Source organism: Podarcis bocagei (genome assembly GCF_964188305.1).
Source record: "Podarcis bocagei genome assembly, chromosome: 1".
In the NCBI taxonomy this organism is placed as follows: domain Eukaryota; kingdom Metazoa; phylum Chordata; class Lepidosauria; order Squamata; family Lacertidae; genus Podarcis; species Podarcis bocagei.
In genome coordinates this window covers 75,656,227-75,669,335 of record NC_138125.1, presented here as the reverse complement: position 1 = coordinate 75,669,335, position 13,109 = coordinate 75,656,227, and the positions used below count along the sequence as shown (strand labels likewise).

General features: G+C 45.9%; 1 protein-coding gene across 1 annotated transcript in view; it reads right to left on the bottom strand.

Annotated features, from left to right (window-relative positions):
* Positions 1-1,042, bottom strand: part of PTPRJ (protein tyrosine phosphatase receptor type J) — a 95,420-nt gene extending 94,378 nt beyond the window's left edge. Inside the window, exon 1 of the mRNA XM_081205847.1 lies at positions 724-1,042. Coding sequence (XP_081061973.1) covers positions 724-840 — 117 coding nt within the window. The 5' untranslated portion in view covers positions 841-1,042. The remainder of the gene's footprint in view (positions 1-723) is intronic.
* Between the last annotated feature and the right edge of the window lie 12,067 nt (positions 1,043-13,109).

Sequence of the window (13,109 nt, the reverse complement as noted above, 5' to 3'; positions counted from 1 at the left end):
ATTCCCTCGCAAATATATCCACACACACACACAGGCACATTCAGAGTCATGTGTGGACACTTCCTCCGCAGCCAGTTTGTAACAGCGCAGAGTTGGCTAAACCCATTGACTTCTAATGAGTCTAGTGATGCAGAGTGGCTTGCAGGAATTCAGGGTTCAAAACAAACACACACCAGAAGTGACTAGGAACCAGAGAGGGTCATGCCCTGTTGCCGTTTGTTTTAAAAGGACCAGAGCAGTTTCTTATAGACTTCCGCCCCAATCCTATATGTCTCTCCTCAGACGTCCCGTTATCCTCAACGGGGGTGGGGGACAGTCCCCTAAAACAAAACCAAGCACGTATAGCAGCGATGCTGGGGAAGCCGGTGGTCCCTCCGGCTGTTGCTGGACTCCAGGTCCCATCAGCCCCGAGCAGCAAGACCCACGATCGGGGATGCTGGGAGTTGGAGTCCAGCAGCGTCCGGCGAGCTACAGGCTCCCCTAAAAAAGGTAAAGGTACCCCTACCCACGATGTATAAGGCTGCCCTAGCTAAAACCAAGGAGGGACTTGTAAAGGGGGGGGGGAGAGAGAGGTAGGAAGACGAAAGATGGATGGGTTTACTCAGGGGAAGCAGGTTCGCGGACCGAGACATGTAGATCCCTGGCATGTAGGTGGACGCGAGGGAAAGCCTGGGTTGGGTGGGGTGGTGGGGGTGGCAGTCCTCCAAACCGTCCGCGCCTTACCTCGCCCAGGCACAGCAAGAGAGGCAACGCGAGCAGCGCCAGCCTCCTCATGGTCGCGGCGGCGGCGGGGGGAGAAAGGCGGCAGTTCAGGAATTCGCCCTCGCCGCGGCGGCTCATGTTCGCTCAGGCTCCCTCGGCGCAGTCATGGCAGGGAGACTCCCGCCCGCCCGCCCGCCCGCCAAAACAGAAAGGAGAAGGAGAAAGGCGGGGGACGGGGAGAGAGAGAGAGAGAGGGAGGAGGAGCGCCGTCCAGGTTCCTCGCGCAGCCGTCTCGGCCCCGCGCCTTGCCCTGGGCGGCGGCGTCCCGGTGCCTCTTTCCTCTGTGGCGGCGGCAGCGCGGGCTCCGGGGGGGGGGGGAAGTGCGCGGCCGTAGCGGCGGCGACGGGGTGGAGCGAGATGCACAGGCAGGACAGGCGGCGGCGGCGGCCCGGGGAGTGCAGCGCGTCAGCCACCTCCCCTTTCTGGCCATTCATCGCTTCCTCCACGCTGCCAGGGGGCAGGAATCGGCCGGCGACGTTGGCAGCAGTTGAAAAGGTCGCTTTTGCTGTGTGTGTGGGTTTTTTTTACTGCCTGCCGCCGGGAGCCCAGTAGGAAGTTGTTCGAGCTGACATTCTCCTCCCGCCCCCGTCCGGGCTGGGTGAGGCGGGCAAGCGGCGCGTCTCTCCCACCCCCACCCCCCTTTTCTGGAGCGCGCGGCCAATTTGGGAGGGAAGGGACGCTCTTCCGGGGTGGGGGATCCGCTCCTGGTTGCACCGCCGTTGCATTGGGGGAGAGGCTGCGAGCCTGAACGAGGAAGCGGATCCTGTGCGGGGCTGCACCGAGGAAAGGCGCGTTGCGTCGAAGGTTCCTGTTGAACTCGATGGGGCTGGCGCTTAGTTCGCGGGGCCAGAGGGCAAGCCTCTCTGGTCTACTCAGAAGCAAGTCTCAGCGATGCTGAGGGAATCTCACGCCCAAGATAAGTGTGCCGGCTGTTGCAGCCCCAGGCGCAGCAATCCAACTGTAGCACATAGCTGCACTTGATGGCACGCTTAGCTTACGTGGAAACGAGACCCAAAACATGGACGGGGAAGCTGTGACATTCCGGGTGTTGCTGGGCTACAAATCCCATCACCGCTGGCTGATGGGAGCTGGAGCCCAACAATATATGGAGGGCTACATCCTCCCCACAACCTATATGTGGAATAGAGCTACGAAACAGGGGGAGAGAGAGACTAGGCTATCAGAGATCGCAAAGGTCTTTCAAACTATTTTTAGCTGAGCTGATAACTGGTGGTATCAGGAAATCCTTAAACGTGCTCATAAACCATGCAAGCAGCTTTAAATTTCACTTCTGCTTTTTCGTGAACTAAAGGGAAGCAGGACAAATTAAAAGGGAACTCTGCAGTGGTGGGACATTTAAATGTTTTGCTTTAGCCCTGTTGCAAAGAGGAATCTAAAATACAGCGTAGGTTTTTCCTGGCCTTTTCTTTTTTTTACCACCCTGGCATCTTTCATGTTTAATAAAAGTGTTCTTGGTGAAATGTGAGCAGCTTTGCAGCCTAATTAATTTGTTTAAGATGAATGGACTATTTGCATTCAGCCCATACGCTGAGCACAGAATACAGATGAAGCAAGCAGACTATTTTTAATTTATTTCTGCTTGGTTTCCAGTTTCCACTGCCAGGCCCAGATCACCCATGCATTCTCAAGCACTTTAATAACAAGGAAAGTACTCCCTTTTGTTAGCACACATGTCCATTGTTCACCAGCTTTGAATGTCGTCACACGTACTTCTAGTAGTATAGGAGAAGACACTCCCCATCCTGTGTATCCAGGATGCTGGCCCTCATTGTTCAGCACCTAGACTCAGATGCATTTCTCGATATCCTTCTGGCCTGCCCATTATCATTCTGCACTTACACCTCCTGCACTTACACCTCTGGCCTGCCCATTATCATTCTGCACTTACACCAGTCTTGACAGTTTCATCAATGCCATATTAGTTTTTACATTCAAGTATTGCTATGTACAGAAGTGATGCTATGCAAAAATGCACTTCTGAAGGAAAAAGCAAACAATGCCCCCCCCTCCCCAGCTCATAGCAGCAGGGAAAAGGAGTGGCCATTCTCAAATGTGTATTGGGGGAGGAATGAAGGGGAAGGACTTCTATAGAAAAGGAGCTGCCTATATTCTGCTAGGACAAGGTAGTACTCTGACCATACCCAAGGTCAACACAGCTGACTCTAAAGCTGCGAAGGTGATTCTACTTTTGTCCTGTCCATGATGGTCAGTGCCCCTACAGATGGAGTAGAATTCCCTCAATGTATGCAGAGCCATATTCTATATTGATCAGATTAACCCCATAGACAACATATGGTAGCTTAATTTCCTTTAAGCATTCCTTCTGTGACCTGTTGGTTATAACAGTGTATTGCCCTGGCATGCACTTTCCCAGCGTAAGGGAATAGTAGCTCACTTGGTCTGGCCCATTCAACCCTGTATGCTCTGATTTTCATCATCTCCAATCCGGATGAGCTTCATGCCAGCTCTCCATGGGGGTGCAAAATATGCTCAGTGACTTGTGTGTGATGGTTATTTTGTTGACATTTTCTTCCATCTAGCCATAGCATTCACCCTAGCAGGTAGGTTTTCAGCAAATAAGGTGACAGTAGGCTGCTTTGGTTGGTTGCTGGGCTCTGTATCTTAGAAGGAAGTGTGTGGGAGGTTAAAAGGGAGCTCCTGGCTCCTCTCGAGGTATCTAAGACATAGCCTCCCTTACTCAGAGGATGGAACCTCCCCCCATGTAGCTGCTGACCTTCGCTTGAGAAGGATATGCCCATACCTGTTCCCACTTCCCCAAAAATATGTCCTGGCACTTCAAACAGCATGAAAGAGCTGCCTTATTTGATTCTACAAGTGCTTTTAATTTGTGGTTCAGGTGGCCAGCCATTTAAAACAAGATTTACATGCTAACAGCTTCTGTAACAATTCTAGTGCCTCCTTATCTGCATTGTAAATGGACTTTACCCACACAGGTCTAAGTACACATAATCATAAATGTGTGTACTGTAAACGATGTAATTTACATGGATTCATAAAAGTGTTTCCTGTGGCTGCCTGGTTTTCAGGAGGAGGCTTTAACCATGTTTTATCGATGTTGCATTTGTAATAAAACTATGCCAAGTTGATTGAAAGGTAGTGTTTTTCTTGTTTGTTTGACTCTTTCGGACATGGGTTGTCAGTTTGTCCATTGAAATTAAGTTCCAGAGTTGTAAGATCCAGCTCTCAAACAAGTCTCCATTTAGAGTCTTCCAATATCTTGCAATAGTCAGCCATGCAGCAGTCATCAGGTGAGTATTATCCCTGTGGGAAAGATTTTGCCAAAGAGGGTAGCTTGTTTTGTAGTAAGTCCTGCTTCATGAAAAACCATTTTCCCAAAACCAAAAAGCTTTGGGTCATTGCCACCACATGTGGATAAATGAGCCAGTGACATTACAATTTCTTCAACACATAGCTGATTGGCAAAGTGTATTTGCTTCTTAACACCTGCATGACAAGCAGAAAATTAACAGGTGCATTCCTGAGTACACAAACTCATGTTTTCAACATGTGTCTTTTTCCAGTATTGAGGTCAGACTTGCAGCAAACTATACTTTAAGTAGACAAGAGACCAAGGCCTAGTATCAAATAATTTGCAAGTTATTATTAAAAAATAGAGATGGAGTGATTAAGGTGCAGGTTGCTACAATAAAACCAAGAGGTTTGACTGTTCAGGTAGCATTTGAGAGGACTTGCAAGTTTGGGGTTAAAACCACGAGGCAATAAAAGAGGGATCCTAAAATCAATTATGAGGCATTAGGGTGGTGCACATCAAATGGATGTGTGTGGAGCTAAGTTATGTTAGAGAAGGTGGAATGGAAATAGTGCTGGGGCAGAGTGGCTGATATGTTTGGGGAATGATAGAGATGGGAAGACAGAAGCAGAGAAGAGAGAGAAATTAGGAGGGCAGATATTACCTCACTTGGAGCGAAGGCGGAATGAAGTGGCTTCTTCGTGGCAGAGATGTTTCTGAATTGTCTTAGGCTGCTTGCCTGCTGCTGGTGGAGAGCAGAAGCTAAAAAAGTTCCAGTCAGTTGCAAGTATGGCTGGGAGAGAACCCTGAAATCCTTTCCAAAGTCTGTCTCGCAACATTAGTGTGTCGGCTGCAGTGTGTAGGTGTAGTAAAACTGAATTACTGTGTCGCAAAATCATGCTTGTCCAAAAAGTGTGTCACCAACATGAAAAGTTTAGAAAGCTCTGCTGTAGACAGTACCATGGTACCGCTGGTTAAGAACTTAATTCGTTCCAGATGTCCGTTCTTAACCTGAAACTGTTCTTAACCTGAAGCACCACTTTAGCTAATGGGGACTCCTGCTGCTGCCACGTCGCTGCCGTGCGATTTCTGTTCTCATCCTGAAGCCAAGTTCTTAACCCGAGGTACTATTTCTGGGTTAGCGAAGTCTGTAACCTGAAGCGTATGAAACCCGAGGTACCACTGTACTGAGCTAAACAGACAGAAGGCTTGACCCGCCATGAGGCTGCTTGTTTCTATGAGGATTGGGGCCCTGCAATCTATTGACTGCTTATGGGCATGTATTAATTTAGCACAATCTACCTCAAAGGGTTGTTTCAAAGATGGAAATGGGGGAGGGGTGCCCAAGTCTTGGACTCCTAGGAGAAAAAGCAAGATACAAATGCAATTTAATATTTTTGCACCATATAGAGGAAAACATGCAGAGAGCCAGGAAAACATCCCCCACCCACCTACCCAGTGGCTTTAACAATGACATTATACAGCCCTGATATTTTACAGCCCCCCCCAAAAGAAAGTTTGCTAAGCCTGACAAAAGAAATCCCCTGAGCATACACTGTTTCACAACTCATAAAACAGCAAAGAGAAGAAGCAAAAGGAAAATTTGGTAAAGTAGCACCCACCTGTCCTTAGAACTCTCTGTTCGTCTAGTGATTCAATAATGCTGCAAAGGAAACAAAATGCAAATGGAGGCAGCGAGGCAGACCTCATCAATTACCTATTGTTTGCGGGCTGAAAAGTTGCTTTTTACTGAGCTATAGTTCTTTTCAGGGTTGTCCGCCGACCAACGAGAACAAGCCTCTTCTGCTCTTGTGCCTTTAACTGACATTTAATATGCAAAAATCAGTAGACAAAGTTTTATGTGACTTGGAGATAAACTGTTAATACTCCTTACTCTGTGCAGATCAAGCTCCTGTTTAATGCATAGCTACAAGACCCAGTTGGCAAACCTAGGGAATGAGTCCGAATTAACTGAAATAATGTAAAATGCAGAATCATTAGATTAGCAGAAATACTTTTTTTTACACTTGGGAAGGGGAGATGGCCATCATATTAAGGTAAAATCTGGGGAGTAGCATGTAATGGGGCGGGGTGGGTGGGTAAAGGATTATTGAAAAGTATTCCAGTGGCAAGATTCTCTAAGACAGGAATAAGGAACTTGTGGCACTCCAAATGTCCCACCATCCCTGACCATTGGTCATGCTGGACAGGGTTGATGAGAATTAGATTCCAAGAGTGTCCAAAGAGCACCACAGTATAAAATTATGTTACCCCAAAATCTAAGGAGAGGTACACAAAAATGAAAAGCACCAAACCGTTTACGTACCCTTTGCTTTGAGTGAAACCCACCTGTTCTAAACCACAAGACTTTTTAGAGAAGCTCAATATTGGGGGGAAACAGAAATTTTCCTACCCTGCACAAGTGCTGCTGCTTTGTTCTGATCTTTGCATATTTTGTATGAGGGGAAAGAAATTCAGGAAGTTAAATAAATGCATTATCAGAGGCGTCAGCACTATTTGTAAACACCCATGATGGGGTGCAAGGGGGGCTGTTGAGGGAGGGGGCAATTCATCTAAACTCTGGACGGAGGCAGCTTCTGGTTTGGGGAGAAGCCCTCTACTCCCAGAAGCCCCTCCTTTGCCATGCACCATCTCACAAAGTTCAGGAAGCGATTCCGCCCCCCTGCCGCAACTCTCCAGCAAGGTTTTGTAAGAGTGCAAAGAGTTGCAGAAGAGGGAAGAGAAATTTCTTCCTTCCACTGAAAGTAAAAGCAGTTGTGTTGGCCACAAAAAACCCCAAATCAATACTAGATATCTTTGTTAGGTCGCCCAAAACGCCACAAAATCATGTTCAAATGTTTGAGTTCCCCAGAACTCTTTATCAGACTTGGTGGTAAATGAAAGAAGGGTTTGCCTTTTGCCAGACTGAAGCCAAAACATTGAGTTTATTGAGCACTGTGTATTATTTTGTTAGTGTGTTGCTTGAAGAGTAGTATCCTAGCCTCTAAGGTTATAAATAAATGGAAAGCAGATGTTTATATCAGTATCCAGAGCACCAAAAACTGTAAAGAAGACAATTTCATTTGAAACACCATATTTCCTCTCTTGGAGAGTGTTATCCTGTGCATTCATCCTCCAACAATATAATTAAAAGAACAAGTCAGGGCTCCTATAAATTTTGGTTTTATGATGTTCCATCAATTCTTATTTGTAAAAAAAGTTCTTAGTCCTCCAGAAATGCTCTCTTCTATCTATTTATTTATTTATTTATTTATTTATTTATTTATTTATTTATGAGCATTGATACTCTTGCTCTTCAGCCCCAAAAGCTCCCAGAGTGGACAAACATGACACACAAGAGAAAAGGGACAAGGAGGAAAGAGGAAAAATTCAAACTCGGGCACCAACTCTTAAATAGTGGTTTTTATAATGCCCAGCTGGCAATGAAACAGTTCAGAGGTAGGAAGTGCACGGTGGAGCTTGTCTTTTGGCAAAGTTGATGGATTTCTATTTGTATGACAGGCTGGATGGGGATGGTGGGAATTGATTGATAATATATAAGAGTCTTCAGATTATGACTGGTTTCACTACTATAGAAGTTATGAGAAGCAGAGCCAATGAATTCTTATTTTGTCTCCATCCGCCTCCATTTTTAGTGGTAAAAAGTAAAGGTAAAGGGACCCCTGACCACTAGGTCCAGTCGTGGCCGACTTTGGGGTTACGGCACTCATCTCGCTTTAGTGGCCAAGGGAGCCGACGTACAGCTTCCGGGTCATGCGGCCAGCATGACTAAGCTGCTTCTGGCGAACCAGAGCAGCGCACGGAAACGCCGTTTACCTTCCTGCCAGAGTGGTACCTATTTATCTACTTGCACTTTGACGTGCTTTCGAACTGCTAGGTTGGTAGGAGCTGGGACCGAGCAACGGGAGCTCACCCTGTCACGGGGATTCGAACTGCCGACCTTCTGATCGGCAAGTCCTTGGCTCTGTGGTTTAACCCACAGCGCCACCCACGTCCCAATTTTTAGTGGGACAAGGAGCCAAAAGAGGAGGAAGCTAAGAGCAGTGCCAGCCCCCGAACTGGTTGTCAGGAAGAAAGCAGGCGGGTGGAGGGAGGCTGAAGGAGGACTGAGGTCGGTGGGGCAGTGCCCCATGTACCCCAACACTCCAGTCTCTGCTGATCCATCCTCATAGTGAATCCATGGCTGAACACCAGTCCATTTTGTAAAAGCAGCAGAGGATCCCCATGAAGACAAAGATGCTTATTGTTGGCTAGCCCTTGATGGACTAAAGTCCAGTTCACGAGCTGCATAATGGATTGTCCTGCTGCATCTGATGGAATGGACTCTAGTCCATGGATGCCGATGTGTTAGCCTTCCAAGGTACCAAAGGCTTCTCCTTTTGCAGCAATGGGCTAACCCAGGCAGCTACTCCTCTGAAATTAGATCAATTTTGTAGCTAACGACACAGTCCACTTGACTCACAGTAGTTCCGAGAGGGGAGCCACTCATCAGTTCCACCTCCGAAGCCACAAACAACAACCTTCTTTCGTTTGCTCCGCACGTTCACCAACATTTTGCATTGGCTGCTTGCTATCATAACCACAAAACTCTTCTGGAAGGTTAAATTGACCACCACTTCCTTTGCTTCTGGTAAACACAAGGCATGTGTGTGGCAACCTATGTCCTATTGATTTCCGTGGGCTAGGCATTCTTAACAGAAACTGTATTGTGACCACCGCTGATTGCAATATATAGAACAGTGGAAGATTTTGAAATCTACATGTAGTTTAGGCTGGTCTATAGTTAGAAGTTGAGAAACTCGAAAGCCACAGAAAGTGGTAGGTGTCAGTTAACACAGTGTGTTCTAAGTTATTATTCAGCCAACACACCATTGGTGACAGTGCAATCCTGGCCATGCCTACTCAGAAGTAAGAAGTAAGGGTTGCCGTGTGTCTTCTCTTTCCAGGACATGTCCTTTTTCCAGGATTAAAATTTCTGCAGATTTTAAAAATTTGGCAAAATGTCTAGGTTTTTTTTTGTTGTTGTTTGTTTGTTTTTGTTTACAGTAACCCAATAAATTTCTTCTAGTGCATTAGATTCAGATCTAAAGCACCTGGCTAAGCTGGTCTGCAGCAAATAATCACAACAGAGCAGCAACTAGCTCCATACTCTCTAAATCCCTGCTCTTGTGGCTGAACTCAAAGGCCGTTGGCTCAGCTACAAGATCTTGGAGGAAGAGTCTGGGAGGGCAAGAGTTAACATCCTCCTGCCCTTCAGGAGAGTCCATATGCACATGTTAAACAGTGTAATAAATTGTTCTGTGTACACTTATGTTCACAAAGATGTGAGCATGAGCCCAAATACTTTCATATGGCAAGTGAGGGAGCAAAATGCATTATTATTATTTTGTTGGTGAAAGTTAAGAACATTGCTACTAGCAATATATCGCAGCTTTTATAGCCTACAAATAGTAGGAGTATTTAAAATGAGAATCGTCAATCTGTAGTTAAAAGTAAAAGTCGGCAAATATGTCCTCTTTTTTGCTGTTCAAAATATGGCAACCCTAGTAAATTGGTTTAGGCTAAGGCTGCAATCCTATACGTGCCGGAGCGTTCAACTAAGCTTTATTCAGAATAGACCCATTGAAATTAATGAACTTAATTAGTTTCACTGGATCTACTCTGAGTAAAACTTAGTTGAATACTAGTCGCTAATTTTAGAACTAACAAAAATGTGCTGGAATTGTACAGCTGTAAATGCATGTAAATGCATGGACACGGGTGGCGCTGTGGGTTAAACCACAGAGCCTAGGGCTTGCCGATCGGAAGGTCAGTGGTTCGAATCCCCGCAACGGCTCCCGTTGCTCGGTCCCTGCTCCTGCCAACCTAGCAGTTCAAAAGCATGTCAAAGTGCAAGTAGATAAATACTGGTAGGTACCGCTCCGGCGGGAAGGTAAACGGCGTTTCCGTGCGCTGCTCTGGTTCGCCAGAAGCGGCTTAGTCATGCTGCCTACATGACCTGGAAAAACTGTCTACGGACAAACTTTTCAAAAGTAAAAAAATGTAAAATAAAAGCAGAGCAACTGATACAAGTGATTTCGGCAGATGTAATTAATTTAATACTTTAATACTTTCCCATTCCAGCTGGAAAAATGAGAAACCGAGAGAAGCAAAGTTGACAAATCCTACCATCCCATTCCCTACCCATCATGCACTTGATGTGCATGTAGAATGAATGCACTTCCAATGTTCTCCACACAGACACAGCTATTTTCTCTTCTCCTCTGCCACCCTAGACACTTTTATGTCTCTCTCACTCCTTCCTGAAAGTTGTTGAGGACTTCTACTGCACGGAAGACTCTGAAAGAACTTTTTTTATTATTAACAAGAGAGGAGGCTAGTAGGTCAAAGCAGCACATAAACAAGAGGTTTTTTCTTTTAAAATCAGCATACCCAAACAAAGAGGCCCATTGAGTGTCTAAATTATAATATGGGAGACTCAGTGTTCTATATTTTGTCTACAAAAGCAGCTGTAACTTTCCAGTCTAAAAAAAATAAGTGGGGGGAAAGTGGAGGGGAGGAAGCCTGGCTCCCTTTATACACAGTTCTGCAGAATTCAGATGCATTTTGCGATAAAAATAGAAAATAATGCTATTCATGCAATGCTATGAATTTTATTGACCATTTAATGGCTTATCGGTACAGAATATTTAGAGAAAGAGCTCTGGTGAATATGTAATAGATTACAGGGGCGTGGAAGTGTCCCTCTTGTACAGGCATCCCCAAACTCAGCTCTCCAGCTGTTTTGGGACTACAGCTCCTATCATTCCTAGCTAACATGACCAGTGGTCAGGGATGATGGGAACTGTAGTCCAACAACAGCTGGAGGGCCGAGTTTGGGGATGCCTGCGTCTTGTAAGACTAGTGGCAAAAACAACGTCCCAATGTTATAAGCGTTCCGCAGCATATTAAAACAGTGCATGTTGAGCTAATAACTTGAAATGCCTTCACTGTAGGAGTTCCCCATGGTTTGGATGCTCAGTCTTGTTTTCTTATCCAGTGATTTAAAAGCTTGCCTGCTTCAGATCAAAGTCAAGGCAATTGCATGTTGACGCAAGCTCCGCAAAGCCTAGAAACTGCAGAACCTGCAACCAGCAACAAACTGGCATGCGTCAACTTGCAAGAGGATCTTTCTAGTAATACAGGAAGACTTAAGGTAATACAGGTCCAGGACAACATGGGGCATCTTTGATGATCCTCGGTGCTCCATCCTCTCCATGTGGAGTTTGGGAGACCAAGGGAAAATGTGAGTAAATTGCAAGTAAGTACAATTTGTGGCACTGCATAACCTCCTTACCGATCATGGGGCATGTCTTTCAAGGCATTTGCCTTGGCTTTCAGCTTCCTGGCATTGTTACGGATTGCCATGAAGTCTGAGGAACCACATCTACTGTCCTTGATTCTCCAGAAGCACTTTTTAAGGTGAGGATGCTGTAGGTGAAAAATTATTTGCAAAAGGGAGCTCATCTGTATTGAGCAGGGACAATGCATGAGTATTACAGAATGGCCAAAGAAGTAGGAGATCATTGCCCAGGGCTCGGCCTTTTCACTGTCAACCACAGCTCTGTCTCCCTCTCCCACCTCCTTCCTCTGTGGTTAAGCTCTGCTCACAAAGAACAGCAAACAAGACACTGCAGTCAGTTGCTGGGCTGCAGAGTTGCACCTCTCCCTCCCTTTTGTCAGTGAGCCTTGAGTACATCAAATTTCTTGGTTTCTTGCTGGATTCTCCCTGGTGCGGAAGGCACTTGGTACTCAGTCCATTTTGGCCAGTCCAAGTGGGAATCTAAATTGCCCTTCCCACTCGCCCCTTCCAGTGTTGCTGTCATGGCAGGAGTCACCAGAAGGACTGCAGTAGCAGGGCTAATGTTTAACCGCTGAAGAAAATGCACAGTGTCGCTTATTATTTAATAACATTGTTGTGTCACTGTAAAGGGCTAATTGTGTGATCTGGGAAGCAATCCATGCCAGCTTGACTATGTGGGTTGCTGTTTCACATTTTGTTGTTATTTTTACCTCGTTCCATAGCACCCTTCATTCCTTTACCATTTTTTCCTCACAAAGCCCAAAGCATTTAACGCTTAAAAAAAAAATTCACAGACACAAGAAGAAGAAGAAGAAGAGGAGGAGGAGGAGTTTGGATTTGCTATCCCACTTTATCACTACCCTAAGGAGTCTCAAAGCGGCTAACATTCTCCTTTCCCTTCCTCCCCCACAACAAACACTCTGTGAGGTGAGTGGGGCTGAGAGACTTCAGAGAAGTGTGACTAGCCCAAGGTCACCCAGCAGCTGCATGTGGAGGAGCGGAGACGCGAACCCGGTTCCCCAGATTACAAGACTACCATTCTTAACCACTACACCACACTGGCTCTCCAAACAAAGGGAAAATCAAACGTCAACAGGTACTGCAGAATGTATGCAACATTTCAAGTTCCTTTTTGAATCACTTTCCCCCAATATACATTTTTGTACACTATTGGGGGTTGTTAGAATAGCACTACAAAATTTAGAGAAGTGCGAGTTCTGAAGGCTAGCTGCGTCTTGGTTCACCAAGTACAAAACAGGTAGATTTGCACTGAAATGTGAGCAGAATGGAATTTATTTCCCATCCATACCAGCAACTGAGCATCAACCTGTTTTAATAATCTCCATTTCTGCCATTAACTGATGGCTTCTCTCAATGAACCATAGTTTGTGTGAATGCTTCCAGCCTCACACAAGCTATGCAAGCCAAAAGTAAGTCGCAGTGTATCTGTTTTTTGGTTCAATGAGCATTCCTCGCGTGCAACACTCGTAAAAGGATATCAAACACACAGAGGGATGGATCCAAAATGCAAAATGACCTGTGGAGATTAGAGCAGGGAAGGCTGCAGGAAACGGAGAGATTTGGCATTAATGAATGTTAAGCCCTACGCCCACTGAAAGGAAATGAGCAGGACTGACTTGTATAAAAGCAGAGCAAATGTAGCTAGGCAGCCTCCTCAATCCCATTAAAACA